Here is a 16443-nt window from a genome sequence, read left to right on the forward strand (position 1 = left end):
TAAGACATGTGTTCAGAATGTCCATCACAAGTGTGTGGAAGCACATCTCCTCGGGAGGCGGGCCCCACTTTTCCGACCGTGATGATGATTATTAGTATTGGTATATTAACCCTTGCTCTGGCTGTAATATTTTGACATTCCGAGGGGTAAAAAAAAAAAAAAATTTAAAAAGAAAAAAAAAAGAAGCAAAACCGAAAAAGCATTTTCTTATTTATTTATTTTCCTTGTTGGTGGCATAAAGCATCCTCTTATTATTCCAAGAGATTACATTACGTATGAGGATTTAGCTCTTAATGACAACATAAATCCATAGTTAAATTCAAAGTTAATCCCCAAGGACTCTTATTATTATTTTCATTATTGTGGGTTTGCTTATTTCACATATTTGTTTATTTTTTGTTACTTTATTTTATTTTTTGGGGGCTTCTTTTTCTTTAGTCTTTACCTTCTCTTATTACACACCACATCAGTTTTCTTCGATTTGTTGATCTGCTTCTCAGACATGTTGGTCTCGATCTTTCTCTTAAATGGCCACTGGGGATCCTAGAGAGAGAGAGGGAGGGTGAGAAAGAGGGATAGAGAGACAGAGTGGGTGAATTTGAATTTTGATTGGAATTGTGATATGGGGTTGTGTGTATGGAGAAGAAGGTAGGTAATGACTGATGAATGATTGTGAAAAGTTTTGAGCTTTGTGGGGCTTTGTTGGGTGGCTTTGATTTGCTTGGACTTTGATATGGGTGGGTGCTTTCCTTGTTTTGGATCATCCAACAAGGAGGGTAGTGGTGTAAAGGAAGTGACCAAGAAGGACTCAGTTAAAGAAGGCTCAGCTGCTCAGTCTCACCATGTTACAAGAGTTAGCTCAGGTGAATTTTCTTTCTCCAATTTTTTTCACAACTGTTTCTGGGTTTTCTTTAGTTTTGGTTAGTCTGATTACTGGGTTTCTTATGGTTGTGCTGAATTTTGTAAATTTATGGTGTTTTTGGAAGTCTTCTGATGGTGGGTTTCTGGTGGAATTTTTTATTATGTTGATCTGATGCGTCTGTGGTGGTGGTCCTTTCTTTCTTTTTTTTGGTTGGTTTTCTAATTGGGGTTTTCATGCTTTCTCTGTTAGAGTGATTCCTTGTTTGTGGATTTTCTTGTTTGTGTTGTTTGGACTTTAACTTGATGGAGTTGCAAATGGATCATTCCTGGAGATCTGCAATTAATTTCTGAAGTATCAAGCATTTTGCTTTCTTTTGATGACGTTTCTGTTCATTCTTGAACTGCCAAATGTATGAGAAAGAGTTTCTAATAAGGGAGGTGAAAGCTTTAATGGAACAACCAAAATTTAAAACAGAAAACTTTTTTCTTTTCAAATGCTGTGCACCTCTGTATTCAATTTAGAATCTATATTAGTTGAAATGTTTAAGCTTTAAATTAACATGGTCGTTGGAATCACTACCATGGCAATTTCTGTGTGCAATACAGACTACAGTACTGGTTTGGATTACTTGTCCAGCACAGGACATCCAACAAATGTGTTATGCGATATTATAGTGGACATATTGGAGTTATCATCATTTTCAATGATTTGCTTGTACTATGTTTGCTTGTATATTTTGCTTTAGAAAACATAAAGGCCATTACCATCTCACTTCTTGTTTTCTTTTTCCCATTTTTATAAACGTCCATTAGGCTACTGAATATTTTCAAGAAATTCAGGGAAGATGTTATGTTGGATCTGTGTATTTTAGTTTCATTGTTAACCAAAACACCTTTTTAACATCTTTGTTCCTTTTGCATAATTTTTGCAGACAAAAAATCTCGAAATGGTTCTGATCATAAGAAAGAACCAGCTATTCCAAAAGATGGACCTACGGCACACATTGCTGCACAGACATTTACTTTCCGGGAGCTCGCAGCTGCAACAAAGAATTTTAGGGCAGAATGTTTATTGGGCGAAGGTGGTTTTGGACGTGTCTACAAAGGTCGATTGGAGAGCACAGGACAGGTAGGTTGATTGGTTGAAAATGAAATGAGAATCATCATCAAAGCATGTTTTGAGTGTTTGCCTCTGAGTCATTTATCCTATCTGTAAGATTTAGGATCTTATTCAGCATATTCCACATCATTCTACATTTTGCTTTTCCAAAGATTATATGCACTTATGCAGAACTCAATTGTTGAGTCTCCATCTACTCCATGATGGATCTCTTTATTTTGGAATGATTTGTTTCCAGGTAGTTGCTGTGAAACAACTTGACCGGAATGGCCTTCAAGGAAATCGAGAATTTTTGGTGGAGGTTCTTATGCTTAGCCTTCTGCACCACCCAAACCTTGTCAACTTGATTGGCTATTGTGCTGATGGGGATCAACGCCTCCTTGTTTATGAGTTTATGCCTTTGGGATCCTTGGAAGATCATTTACACGGTCAGATTGAATTTCTTTTATTCCCATAGAAAAGATAGAGACTTTTACTTTATTTAATGGTGATGCACCTTATACAATGTAAGCGTTAAATACATATTCTGGATAACTAGTTCTGCATGTGTAAGTCCTAAAATGTTAGTTACTTTACGTGATCTTTTGAATTTGCAATAAGCTGTTAGGGATTGCTTTTATGGCAACATTTCTCACATGAAACATGAGTTAATCAGGGGTTCAGCAAAAGCATTGTGCATAGTAGTGAAAACTCAGTTGTTTCCTTTAGAAAATATGAAGTATGTACATACTTTGTGTTGTGTCGTCATGTTTTGTGTATGGTATGTGTCTGTTTGATGGCAGTCTTAAAAAATGTAAGAGCTATTGTGGCCTGTGAATTGAGTTATTTTATGGGGGTTTGCAGTCAAAAGTACTAATTAATTGACATCACCGAAGTAATGTTGCATTAGTCAAGAAAATTAAATGCCCTTCAGGCATTATCTAGGAGTTCCTAACAAAAATTATCTGGGAGCTGAAGCTTTTTAAGGTATACAATGTCAAGAAGTTCTATCACATGAGTTAGTATTATGCAAATAGGTTACCATCACTGAAGTAGATGGGAGTGCTGATGATTAAATTCACATAATTAGTGATAGTGGATGGTTTTTAGCTTTCGCCAGTAAAAAAAAAAAGAATCATGACATAGTGAACTATTGATTAACGGTTTCTACTATTTCCTTGACCATCATACAATGTTTTACCCGACTCTGTTATGTTTATCATTAGTGAGATTGGATGTCTTTCCTACTCGGAAAATGTAATTAAAGTTTATTGGGGAATTCCAATTTAGAAAAACTACTGATGACCAATGATTGTTGGAGAAGACGTGGAAAATCTTCACTAGTATAAGTTCTCAAATCTAGCTTCCTAGCTACTCTTTGGCCTATGATTGTATGGCTCTTATTTTGGTTCATTACGTTCATGGGACATTGTGTGTTTCTGTTGTAGTTCTAGGCTTGGTTTGCATAGTCGAAATTCCAAATTTCATCTTTTTCATATTTTTCAATCCATGTACTGTTTAAATTGGGGATACTAGAAGACTAGGAAGGGCATCACTTGAATGTACATTGGGACTATGGTCCTAAGAAAAGCAGTACTGAGATGTACACGGGATATGTACAGAAGCCCTTTATGTAAAGCTGACATCCTATTGATGTTGATTCCAATTTAGAGGAAGCTGTTTATCTAGTCACCACTTTGTTGTAGAAGAAAGAAGGGGAGGAATCTTCACCTAGTCACCACTTTGTCGGGCCATGAGATATGGGTGAGGGGGAAAAGATCTAAATAGTATGGAGAGGTGATTAGATTCAAGTTCAAGGAAAAGGGCCCTCAAATTAGTAGTGGAACAGGAAAATAAATTTTGAAAAGGGCCTGAATGAAGCTAAGCTGAAAAAGGGGTTTGGCAATTCCCAAGTTGTTAGAATCAAGGCTCTAACTCAATTTATCTTTCTCCAAAGATGTGGACTGCTTCCCTAATAAAGTCTCGTGTGGGTCAACTACCCATACCTGGGTTCAAGTTTACCAAGGATCTCTAGGAAACCTTTCTCAGTGCTAACAAGTGAACAGCTAAATACTGCTCGGTGAAAGAAATACTATATTAACCGGAAAATGTTAACATGAGACAGTAAATAATATAAACAGAATTCTTTAGATGAGTAATTTGATGGCTACTGGCCTTTTCTGCAAACATGATGATTACTTTTGCCATATCTAGTATACGAAATGAAGAATACAAGTCAATGATCACATGGAAGAATGCCCACACATGCCTACATTTCATATATGTATAGAGCACTTCATGGACAAGTGATGTCAATGTCATACCGTGAATGCATAGAGATCTAAGTCATAATTACTTGATGTACTGAGAAGCATTTGTAATTATTTTGCTTAATCATATCACCAAAACTTCAAGATTGTAATTTTGAAAATGCTTAAGAGACTAATTTTAAAATTTTGCAGTATGATTATCCGTATTTTCCTTGAGCAACTTATTATACCCTCAAATCTCATAGTTACTCAAGTAAAAGTCTAAAGTTTGTGTTGTGCGTGTATAATTTCTGTAAATTACCCAGATTGCTTTTCTTTTACTGTTTTCAGATTTTCCGTCGGACAATGAACCCCTGGACTGGAATACAAGAATGAAGATTGCAGCTGGTGCAGCTAAGGGGTTGGAGTATTTGCATGATAAAGCAAACCCTCCCGTCATATACAGAGACTTGAAATCATCCAACATCCTTCTTGATGAGGGCTTTCACCCGAAGTTATCTGATTTTGGGCTTGCAAAACTAGGTCCTGTTGGTGACAAGACACATGTCTCCACGCGTGTGATGGGGACATATGGCTACTGTGCTCCAGAATATGCTATGACCGGCCAACTCACTTTGAAGTCTGATGTCTACAGTTTTGGAGTGGTCTTCCTCGAACTTATTACAGGGCGAAAAGCCATTGATAATACCAGAGGTCATGGAGAGCATAATCTTGTTGCATGGGTAAGTATTCATTTATCATTTGAGAATTTTTTTCGTTGTCAGCATTTATCTAGTTAACTTTTCATGGATTCACTTGAAGCAAAAGTTTCCCTTTTTTTGTTTGTCTTTCCATTTTTTGGCTCTTTGGTTTGCAGGCACGGCCACTTTTCAAGGATCGTAGGAAGTTCCCAAAAATGGCTGATCCACTATTGCAAGGCCGTTACCCAATGCGAGGGCTTTACCAAGCTCTTGCTGTTGCAGCCATGTGTTTGCAGGAACAAGCGGCTACAAGGCCTCTAATAGGGGATGTTGTGACGGCTCTCACATACTTAGCCTCTCAAACATATGATCCAAACTCAGCCAGTGGTCATAGTAACAGAGTTGGTCCATCTACTCCTAGGCACAAGGACGAACGAAGGAACATGGCAGATGGACTGGATAGCCCAGATGAACCTGGACGTGGTGGTCGGCATGGTTCCCCTTCTACGCATAAAAACTCACCCGATTACAGAAGGAGAGAATCCATCAGGGACTTGAATACTGGCGTAGAATTAGGGAGGATTGAAACTGGCACAGGGTCTGGAAGAAGGTGGGGTTTAGATGGGTTAGAGCGACAAGAGTCTCAGAGAGACAGTCCAGTGAGTGCTGGGAGAGCAAGGGAAACTCCAAGAAATCGTGATCTAGATAGAGAACGTGCAGTGGCTGAGGCAAAGGTTTGGGGTGAAAATTGGAGAGAAAAGAAGCGAGCAAATGCAATGGGTAGCTTTGATGGTACAAATGAGTAAATGCACCAACATGCTAAGCAAATTTTTCTATCACCTTCTGAGGGAAAAAAAAAGAAAAAAAAAGTGTTGTTAGGTTCTGGGGCTCATTGTTGATGAAAGAGAAATTGCGAGAGGTAGATCATCCTCTACGATCTTGGTTTCCATCTTCACCAAGGGAATAAGTGTCCTTTCATCGTCCGGCTTTGGCTATTGTTTGCTTGTCATATGTCATTCTTGTAGTTGAGTATGGAAACTGAATGCTTGGGTATTGTGGTAAAAGAAAAACAGTAAGAGAAAGGGAGGTATTGGAGGAAGGGGGTACATTCACGATTTCGGGGGATTTACTGGTGTGGCCCCACAGCGGAATGGTTGTATGGAACATATTCATCTTTGTATTTATGTTCTGATGCTCATATTACAGGGAGAGTCAGGACGATGTGTAATTTTTGCCCCATATATTAGCCTGTTGTAAGTGGGGGAATTAGTGGGTTTGGTTTGGATGTCGTTACATCTTTGTACTCATACAATCTCATGTATGGATTTCTGAGTCATGTTTTCGGCCTATACAGAAACGTTTGATCCGATTGTTCTCCATGTAAATTTCTCTCCTTATCAAAGCTATTTTCCAAATGTTTTTAAGTCTTCAATGTTCAAGTGCAAAAAAGAACAACAAAATCCTATTGCAAAATATTGGCTTTCATACTATGTAAAGCTACATCCATTCATCATTCTCTTCTTTATGTCATGACATTCATTTGTTCGGCATGGACCCAAATTGAAGAAATATGTATCGATAATGTGTCGAAGCATTTTTTTTATTGGCATATTATCGACAATGATATTGTCACTTTATTAGTATCAGTCTGCCACATCTGTATAAGAAGAATTGTTTTTTTATTTTTTTTTTATTTTGCCAAAGTTAAGAAAGGAAAAGGAATTTCTCACACATAGGGTTCGAATCCAAGACCAACTGATCCATATGTTATTGTCCTTTTTTATTGGAGTAGACCCTATTAGTGTAGGAAGAAATGATTTATAGATGGTACATTTACAACCTCAATGATAAGACAATTGAAGTTGAGCATCCATAAAGCCTAGGGCACAAGAAAAATACGGGAAATGGCGTGCAGGTGGACAACAGAATTGCAACCACTCGTACAGCCTAAATGCCAACCACCAGGCAAACAAGATATCTACTCCCCAGTAGCTAATAATCATAACACGACATGAAACCAATGAAAGCCAATCTGCATGTCATTTTACCGCAATAAATGACGTTACAAAGTACCATAACTAGGCCCACACTAAAAGAAAAAATTAATAAATTAATATTAAATAAACAAATAAATCCTCGGGCTACTTTTGATGAGACTTTCGAAGATGCTTCTACAATTTCACTTCAGTTGGGTAAATCTAAAACAGCTACTACTGCTCACAAATGGTACAAAAGTAACTTCGTATTTTACTTTCTACCCACTGCTGGAAAATATTTACTGCAAGTACATATTGGAATGTATTTCAAGCTCCAATTTGCTCAAAGTACTCACTTGAAAAGTATTGAGATACTGTCCCCAACATCTGATATTCTGACGATCCATGAATTTTTGTGACACATTCAAAAACAATTCTAGTGCAAGAGAAAGGAGTTCGAACTCATGTTCAATGGAGCGGGCATACTTCCTTGACCATCTGACAATTCATGATTTTTCCGAACATAATGTCACAACACAAAACACTAGCAATTACCCAAAAATATACATCTCATTAAATGACCTAATAGTAATATTCCTGGTGTTCAAAACATTGGGGGTAAATCAGTACTAGCCGCTATTCGTTTTTACAGCTTCATAATTTGGTTAAGCCTTCCACTCCACCACTACTGTTGAGATCACGGGTAATGTTGAACCCTGATCGTGATCCCAAAAACATCGGGGGAAAATTAATATATAAAAAGAAAAACCTAAACTCTGGCATCCATGCTTCCAAGTCCCTTAAAATATCCTGATCGTCAATTTTTATATCATTTTCTCCTCTTTCCCTGCAACCAAAAAAAGAAACATAACTTGCTTCAGTTATTCTAGCCATCAACCGACATAAATTACTCTGCAACTAGAAATGAAGCATACCGAGACATAATCATCCATAGTTAACTGCTTCCTCTTCTTTCCGGAAGTCGGGCTCTCAGTCGGCTGCCTACCCATGGCACGCTTTGATGGTGTCATGCTCTGACACAAAACATGATACATAATAATATGATAATGCATTCACCAATTTGGCAATAACTAGACCGCAAACATAACAAAAAAGAACAAATGTGTATAGGTTGGGGTAGGGAACACAGATCAAACCTTAGCAAGCTTCTTCTCTTTGCGGGCTTGTCTCTCCCTCTCGTCATATTCTTGGTTCTCTTTCTCCACCAATCTTATTAATGTATCACACCTCCTAGCAAGTTCCTGAGTTGTGCGAGACTTCACAAACCAATCAAAACGAAACAAGGGTGACGTGCGAAATGCTGCCTTCAACTCATCCCAGTTCCCATATCCGAGCTTGTGAACCATGCATATCTGCATTGAGCAATAGACATGAATAACCAGGTAATGGGCATCAAATATTGGCAGTTAGTATAAAATAAATTTTTTATAAAGATATTTTCAAATTGTACCATGAAACGATCACATTCTTCATTGTACAACTTCCCCTTGTTCTGACCATACTGGATCTTCAGTTCCAGCCATGGATTCTTGTAACGATCCAACTTCTTCCCAATAGCTTTCATGATCTCATCCTTCCGGGAGATCCTAGCCTCTCCTCTTTCAATGTTCTTAATGATTCTATCATAATCTGGAAGCATCAATTGAGTCAACAAGTTAGATTTAAAGGCTACATTCTTTACCTAACGCAACAGCAAAATGGTTGGACATTACTAACCATTTAACTCCTTGTATCTTTCTTTAAAAGCCTTTGCATATCTTTCAACTTCCTCCTCTGTTTTCCCCTCCATCTCGGCAGCAATGCTTTTTATGTCATTTCGGCCATACTTCTCACAGGCCCTAATGAATGTATTGAAATCTCTTCTACTCCAAGAAGAGAAACCCTGAAATTCACCAATAATAAAACTCAATAAAGAAAACCTAGATGAGAACCTCATCTGCAGCATATATTCAATAGACTTACCTCTTCTAACATACGTTCCTTTTCTTCCACCTCTTCAGCAGTCAATGGATCCCCGACTTCTAAACATTCAATACCCAGTTAGCAAATGGAATAGCAGAAAGCAGATCAGCACAGGGTGCCAATTCATATGGAAAACAATAAGTACCTTCTGGTTCATCCACCTCTATTGTGTCTTTCACCTGATTCTTTTGATGTGTTTGCTGAGAATTTTTCATCAAAAAGATAAATAAATAGTTTGCAAAGCAATAACTCTCAAACCATAAATTGTTGCAGCTAAAATAGAAAGGAAAATGAGAGTTCACTTATACACACCATGAGGTACCGTACTTCCTTTTCATACAGCTCACTGAGCCTCTGTGTGTTAAAAAATTGGAAATCATGTCTGATAAAGGCAAGAAGAGATAATATTATCAAACATTGATAAGAGACATTGATAAGAGAACACAACACAGATGACAATCAGTAAGCAGCCTTCAAGAGGTGCTTACAATTGAGGCATGCGTGGAATTCGAGGCTCTTTTGGTTTTGCTGGACCACCTTGGCGCATTGTTTGCTTAAAATATTCTGACTCCGAGTAACTAACAGTGAAAGCACAAAAATTCATGCTTCAGAAACTAAATGAAATTAATAAACAACTAAAGAGGCAGACAAGTAAAGCCCCTTACTTGCGCTTCCGCTCTCTTTTTGGTGGCTCAATCCAGTTGTCGCTAACAATTTTCTTGAAGTCGAGCTTCTCATCCTTCATCAAGTAAAAAGATGCACATATAAGATGGCCAATAAATTTCAAATATGGGCCATAAGACTATGGTAACATAAATCAAATATACTATAATAATTGATAAAAATACAAAAACATTCTCTACCTTCTCATCATCAAAGTCATACAATTCAGCAGCTGCAGAAACAGGATCGAAATAAAATTTTGAATTTCCCTTTTTGACATTGTCAATTGCAAGAACAAAAATATAATCAAATGGATAAAACTAAATGCCAAGAACTTTTCAACATTGGTAAACATACTATCATCCATCTTAAATTTTATAGCATCTTCAGTAAATTTCTTCATCTTTGCATCAAGCTCAGCAGTTGCCTCTTCTCCTTTAGCAATGATTCTATCGATGTCCTCATCAGTAATTGTACTGTCCTTGGAGCTGAAAACCATTTCAGCACCAAACCTCACCATTTGAAGTAACTCATCTTTATTAACAGCTGCATCCAAGAATAAAATGTTAGGGAATAAATTTGTGTTTCATATATGCATTTTAAAGGAGGGATATCTTGAAGAAATCGTGTTGCTCACTTTTTTGCTCTGCTAATCTCCCTTGTTGAATCACCAAAGCATCAAGTGCAAGCTTTTTATAAGCCCTCTCAATCACTTTCTCCTCAATAGTATACTGTTCGAAAATTAAAATCATTTTCTGATAAAGAAGTGCAAGCATTGCATAGCTGGAAATGTATCATAACAGGACACGTTCATACCTCAGTGCAGAACCGGAACACTTGAACTTCTTTCTTTTGACCAATCCTGTGAGCACGGTCTTGTGCTTGCAAATCAACTTGAGGGTTCCTATAACATGTCACATGCATTATCAAACAGTAGAGGTATAGGCATGCAGACAGAAGAACAATAATCACTACCACTATAATGAAAAAGCTGCAGATGCTTACCAATCACTATCATAAAGAATGACAATATCTGCAGTAGCAAGATTAATACCAAGTCCTCCAGCTCTGGTTGATAGCAAAAAAACAAATTTCTCACTTCCAGGCTTATTAAAGGCATCAATGGAAGCATCACGATCTTCTCCACCAGTATTTCCATCAATCCGACAATACAGGTAGCCCCGAAACATTAAATAATCTTCAAGAATATCTAGCAGCCTTGTCATCTGATATTAAAACCAAAAACCAAAGGACACAGATGAGATATAATATCTCTGGGCATGCACAGCAACATAAATGCTTACAAGCATTCACAGGAATTCATACCAATACTCAATAAATGATTTTACAGAATGGAACAAACCTGTGAAAATATTAAGACCCTAGAATCACGTTCTTTTAACTTTGGAAGCAACTTATCCAAAAGAACCATTTTTCCTACAATGGAGATTTAAAGTAAGGATGAGTTAAATGACCATCGACCAACCAATATGCATCCATGAGATCAATGGCTCACAAAATGTTAAGCTTACCAGCATTTATGATAAGATGGTCTCCAGTTGTATAAGGAGGCCCAGGCTCAGCACCTTGAAAAAGATATGGATGATTGCAGCATTTACGAAGCTGCATTGCTATGTTCAGAAGGCGCTTACGTTCTCCGCCAGCATTAACAACTTCAAGATCTTTTTGCAGTAAAGCCCTGTAGTACTGTTTTTGCATTTGTGACATGCCCACTTTGAGTATTGTTTCCTTTTTCGGAGGCAAACCTTTCTCAACATCTGACTTCAACCTTCGGAGAAGAAATGGCCGAAGGACCTTAAAAGACACATAAATCAAGTGAGATACTGTAATGATAAAAGCAGGAGCCACAATACTAAACAGTTGAGAATATTTTAGGCCTACCTTATGAAGCTGTTGAACAACCTCCTGCTGGTCATTTTCACCAGAAATTTGAAACCATTCATCAAAAGTTTCTGCAGAACTAAATATCTCAGGCAGAAGAAAGTTAAGCAGAGACCATAGTTCATGGAGATTGTTCTGCAAGTTGACGCAGCAAAAAAAAGGTCAAGAATCCTTACAGCAATCCGAAATTCAGAGAAAGAAATATTGTTGCTACTTCAAAAGAGCAAGACAGACTGAATTGAATGCAGGTTACCCTCCGAAAGTTATATAGAGGAAAAAGAGATTAGGAACTTTCACGTGAATGCAAGATAAGCATGCTTAAAGCATCAGCATATTAAATTACATCCAGTATGTAGCATGTCCCTAATATCACAATTTATACCTGAAGTGGTGTGCCCGTAATTAGAAGGCGGAAATTGGTATTATACAGCCTCATTGTTTTTGAAAGCAGTGAATTCTCGTTCTTGATTCGATGGGCTTCGTCAATGATTATATAGCGCCAGCTAAAACGGCGTAGGCAAGTCTTCTCTTTGATGGCCATTTCAAAACTTGTAACACAGACATCAAAATTTCCCGCAACCAGCAGGTCCTCACGTATATGCTTCTGCAAGATTTAGAAAGTAATGAAATATTGGGCAGAGTATAAACCAAAATATAAATACGACTCACTCGTACAAACAAAGCCAGAATGACTTACTCTTTCATCAGGATTACCAAGAAACTTTACAGCACGCAAGGTGGGGCAGAAACGCCGAATCTCATTCATCCAGTTTCCAAGTGTTGACTTTGGAGCAACTACCATATGAGGGCCAGTTATCCCTCTAAACTCATGCAGGTATCCCAACAAGGAGATGGTTTGCAATGTTTTACCAAGCCCCTAATGGAAGAGAACAAAAAACATTTATCACTACCATAGCCTACCAAAGTAAAATATCCTTCATGTAATAACATTAAAAACAGAATGACAAAGGCACATTGCAACTCGAAAACAAAACTTAAATACCCAATCCAACACGGGGAAGAAAGGAAAGAGTCAACCCTAAAAGACACAATTCAATGCTTACCATTTCATCTGCGAGGATTCCATTTATACCATTTTCGTAGAGTCGTATGAGCCAATTCAACCCAGCAAGTTGGTAATCCCTCATCTTCCCCTGAATGCCTACAAAAAAGGAAAAGGGAAAAGCAAGGGTTCAACTTTAAGCTGCACCTGAACTGTGAAGTTTGTCATTTAAAAAAAAGCCTTCAAAAAACAACTAAATTTAAGAGAAATCTCTCACAAGAAGGTTGTGTCAACAGCCGTGTGGTTCCAGTCCCAGACAAACCATCTTCTTCCTCCTTAAGGCATTCTTCATCTTCTTCCTCTTCAGTTATTTTTGAAGCGTGGCGACCTCTAATTTGTGTGAAAAAGGAAGAAAGCACCAGTAAGAACATTTAAAAAATTCATTCATGCAACAATAGTAACCCATTAAAGGCATTCATCCTATTTTTTGGAGCCTCGGAAACTCTAGCGTTCCCATTCATTTCTTCAAGGTAAATAAAAAGCCAGCGACAATAATCAATAACCCAATACAGTAAGAATTAAGAATATGCAATACTCTTAAATGGTTGTTGAACTTACTTTCCCTTCACTTTCTTCTGGGATGCAGATTGATCACTTTTGGCAAAATGGGCAAATAACTCTGTTTGCTGCAGAAGATACTTCAACCGCCCCTTCCCCTTGTTATTCTGTCATTAAACCAACAACGACGGAATCAGCTACCTTAAAAAACAGACTATAAATATCCAATACCAAGTAAACTCAGCCAACCATATTAGCCCTTCCAACATACTCACCATGTCAGCATCAATGGCTGCATTTTGCGTATCCAAAATTTCCTGAACCTTTTGCTTCTTCATTTGTTGCATGTCTCTAAGCCTGGCCTTTTCACGTTTTCCAATTTCAGCATTACTCAAATTAGTGACGTCATCCTGCAAGACGATCATGCAAAAGAGTACATGAGGGAAGAAAAGGTGCACCCAAATGGTTTGGAGTTTACAGCACCAAACCTTGAAGAGTCAAACTCAATTAAACATGACAATGACAATGACAATGATTATCAACCAAAAGAAAAGTAATTTAGAGAAATTTCAGAAGAAATATCCGGTAAAGACAACCAAAAATCAACCACTAGCATCGGTCTCTCAGCTTTCATATCCGAAGATACAGTAAACGTGTAAAGAAACTTGTTTTTACTCTCCTTTACTCAGCTCTAGCTTCGAAACAAAGGACCACCATGCAAAACATAAAAATGGAGATAAATCATATAAAAACCCGGATCCTAAGTATTCGTTTCTCTCCTTCCTTCGCTATTCTTCTGACCCCAAAAGGGGCAAAAGTAACCAATCCCTAGACCACCAAAACCCTAGCGCAAAAGTTCCCTAAAATAAATTAAACAACCCTGGTACACACAAGCAGTAACATAACCGAACTCAGATCCAACAAAACGACACCCCAAAGCACCACCACAGAAGCTGCCGCAAAGGCAGAATAGTAAATGCATACCTCATCCTCCTCGAAGCCGTCATCGCCGTTCTCATCGGCAGCCACGTCATCGTCTGAGCCAGGGGAGGCGTCGCCGGTCGCGGCCTCGTCGTCGTCAGAATCAGCGGAGCGAGCCACGGCCTCGAGCTCCTCCTCGTCCACCTCCTCCTCCTGGTCATTGATCGGGTCCTCCTCGGACGAATTGGAGCCGTTGGATAGGGCTTCATCGGACGACACCTGCGGCTTCGAGGCTCTCGCCATGGTTCTTTTCTCAGATCGAGGGTTTCGTAAATGGAAAAAGAGGAGACGCTCAGGAGGAGAGAAAGGACCGACTTTAAATTTTAGAATTTAGAAGGCATTTAGCGAAAATAATGAAAAATTGAAAAATACGAGAGTGAGGTGCGCTTGGGGGTGGATTATTAAATAATTGCGTTCGTAGCCGTCCGATTAGGAAATGTGAGATGTGCGGTTTAGAATTGCGTTTGGGGGAGAGGGAGAAAAATGAGAATTTCCCGCCAATAATAAGGAAACGTGATTTCCCGCTCGTGTGTAATTGGGTTGGTACTCCGGGTCTTTGGGTCGGGCACCCGTAGGCTTATCGGCTCGAACCTTCATCTTTTTTGGGTCGTAAATGCGCTTCAAATGGGCTTGCTTTCCTGTGGGTTTGTGTGAGGCTGCAATGATTTTTTTATTTATTTTTTATTTAAATATACAAGGAACGGGATATTGGAGAGGGAGGAATAGAATTTAGAACATCAAATGTAGGATTAATGCTTTTAATCACTTTCAAAATGTTCACATAAAGATGTATATAAAAGGAAGATGAAAATCTATATTGTGTCTAATTGCATGTTCCTTCATTAATTAAATTATCCACTCTTTTTAGAATATATATTTGCATTTGTGTGTCACATAAGAATGCATAACTCCATTTTTAATTAAAAATATTGGAGAAAATTAAAAATATCAAGGTGAGAAACATACTTCTAGAAATCATATTGAAATTCCTTATTAGAGGCGGCCCATGGTGTAATGACCCAAACCTAAAATTCATATTTAATTAATAAATTATTTTGAGGAAAGACAATTTTGCCCTTGGAATATTTTATTAAGGAAAAGTTGACTTTTTGACAATTCCACTTACGCTGTTGCGTAGAGCGCGACAAAACGAGTTCGTAGACACGGAGTGGGCTCGAATCGGAGTTTTAACGAAGAAAATACGGTTAAAATACCATGAGGGGTAAAATTGTAATTTGGAAAAAAAAATCATATTTTTATCCCTTTCTCTCTCTCCTCCCTCAGTTTCTTCTCTCTCTCTCTCTCTTCTCCCGCAGCAGCCTCCCCGTTGCCTTTCCAGCCACCAGAACTTCCACCACCGACCACCTCTGCCCCTGCCGTCGGTGCCAACGGGACCAGCTCAGTTCCGTCTTCAAGCTCCGACCATTCTCTAACGCCAGCCGCTGCGAAATTGCCGGAAAAATCGAAGGGAAGTCGCCGGATTCGACAGAACTTCCTACCCTTCAATCTCTGTCATTCGGCCACCAAATCGGACGGGTGAGGCACCCGGGGCTAGGCAGACCCGCAGGAGGGACCTTCAGGAGGCTAGCTAGCTCGAACCAGGAGTGAGTGGACTTTTATTTTATAAGTGATTTTATGCAAATAAATTCCATTATTTGATCTTGAATAAGTTTTATTGATTGCGATTTTCCTAGCATGTTTTATTGAAGTTAAATATCTTTCTTTATATGTTGCTTAGTTAAAATGCTAAAAGTTATGGAAAGTAGAGATTGAGATTTATATTAGATAAAATGGCAGCAGAGTTCCAGATTTAACAAAAAATTCAGTTATTTATTAGATTTTTCAGAAATCTTATATTTTCTTAAGCCACCGTGGGTACCCAGTTACAGAAACAGTTTGCCTTCGGTATATATTGCCTTCGGATATGACGATGTCCACGGACATCTAGTTTACCTTCAGTTTTGTCAGTGCACTTGACATTTACCTCACGAGTTTCGGGGACACCCGGACCGTGAGAGCCAAGAATGCGGATCAGGCTGACTACAGTCCCCTGAATCCTGCCAGTTTGAGGCTCGGGTCGACTTTGTGTCACCGAGACCTGCCAGGGGAATTGACGGATATCAGGAATTGACGGAATAAAAGGGGTACACCTAGGTTGTAGTTTTGAATTGATTACAATGTTTTTAAGAGAATTTTCTTGATCTTGAACTTGATTGCATATACGTATATAAATATATGAATGCATTGATTTTAGAATAATTCAAATGCAGATTAAATATTCAGTTTTACATAACTGTTGTTACAGTGGGGGTTAGTATATTCTTATGCTATGTTCTGAACCTTTATTTTTGTCCACTCACATTTTTTTTGAATATTTTGCTCCCCCAGGCTGTAGACGTGCACAGGAAATCCACCACAGGGCCATTTTTCCGTCTTCCGCACATTTCCCTCGTTATAGAAGTTTTGT

At 38.4% G+C, this 16443-nt stretch overlaps 2 protein-coding genes across 2 annotated transcripts; one reads left to right on the plus strand and one right to left on the minus strand.

Moving 5' to 3' along the window:
- Positions 1-335: 335 nt before the first annotated feature.
- Positions 336-6334, plus strand: LOC117622386 (serine/threonine-protein kinase PBL27). The gene is made up of 5 exons (XM_034353045.1): positions 336-863; positions 1794-1990; positions 2220-2409; positions 4561-4952; positions 5087-6334. The coding sequence occupies exons 1-5, from the start codon at positions 734-736 to the stop codon at positions 5714-5716; spliced, it is 1539 nt and encodes a 512-aa protein (XP_034208936.1). The 5' UTR covers positions 336-733; the 3' UTR covers positions 5717-6334.
- A 1035-nt stretch (positions 6335-7369) lies between these two features.
- LOC117630697 (ISWI chromatin-remodeling complex ATPase CHR11) lies at positions 7370-14351 on the minus strand. The gene is made up of 25 exons (XM_034363424.1): positions 13980-14351; positions 13271-13405; positions 13056-13162; positions 12715-12827; positions 12499-12596; positions 12132-12311; positions 11817-12038; positions 11435-11569; positions 11065-11347; positions 10896-10969; positions 10538-10758; positions 10349-10436; positions 10170-10263; positions 9890-10078; positions 9733-9764; positions 9535-9608; positions 9358-9447; positions 9182-9251; positions 9015-9069; positions 8870-8928; positions 8624-8789; positions 8358-8536; positions 8044-8259; positions 7822-7920; positions 7370-7733 (listed from the first exon to the last, which is right to left on the minus strand). Exons 1-25 carry the CDS (start codon positions 14217-14219, stop codon positions 7716-7718), a joined length of 3237 nt encoding a protein of 1078 aa, XP_034219315.1. The 5' UTR covers positions 14220-14351; the 3' UTR covers positions 7370-7715.
- Positions 14352-16443: the final 2092 nt, after the last annotated feature.

The sequence above is a fragment of the Prunus dulcis genome, chromosome 1 (assembly GCF_902201215.1).
Source record: "Prunus dulcis chromosome 1, ALMONDv2, whole genome shotgun sequence".
Taxonomy (NCBI): domain Eukaryota; kingdom Viridiplantae; phylum Streptophyta; class Magnoliopsida; order Rosales; family Rosaceae; genus Prunus; species Prunus dulcis.

Coding starts and splice junctions, on each gene's coding strand:
- LOC117622386 (XM_034353045.1), top strand. CDS start 734: ATGGGTGGGTGCTTTCCTTGTTTTGGATCATCCAACAAGGAGGGTAGT. Junction 864..1,793: donor TGTTACAAGAGTTAGCTCAG/GTGAATTTTCTT, acceptor TAATTTTTGCAG/ACAAAAAATCTCGAAATGGT. Junction 4,953..5,086: donor AGCATAATCTTGTTGCATGG/GTAAGTATTCAT, acceptor TTTGGTTTGCAG/GCACGGCCACTTTTCAAGGA.
- LOC117630697 (XM_034363424.1), bottom strand. CDS start 14,219: ATGGCGAGAGCCTCGAAGCCGCAGGTGTCGTCCGATGAAGCCCTATCC. Junction 8,790..8,869: donor AGGAACGTATGTTAGAAGAG/GTAAGTCTATTG, acceptor GGTGAATTTCAG/GGTTTCTCTTCTTGGAGTAG. Junction 7,921..8,043: donor AAGAGAAGAAGCTTGCTAAG/GTTTGATCTGTG, acceptor GTTTTGTGTCAG/AGCATGACACCATCAAAGCG.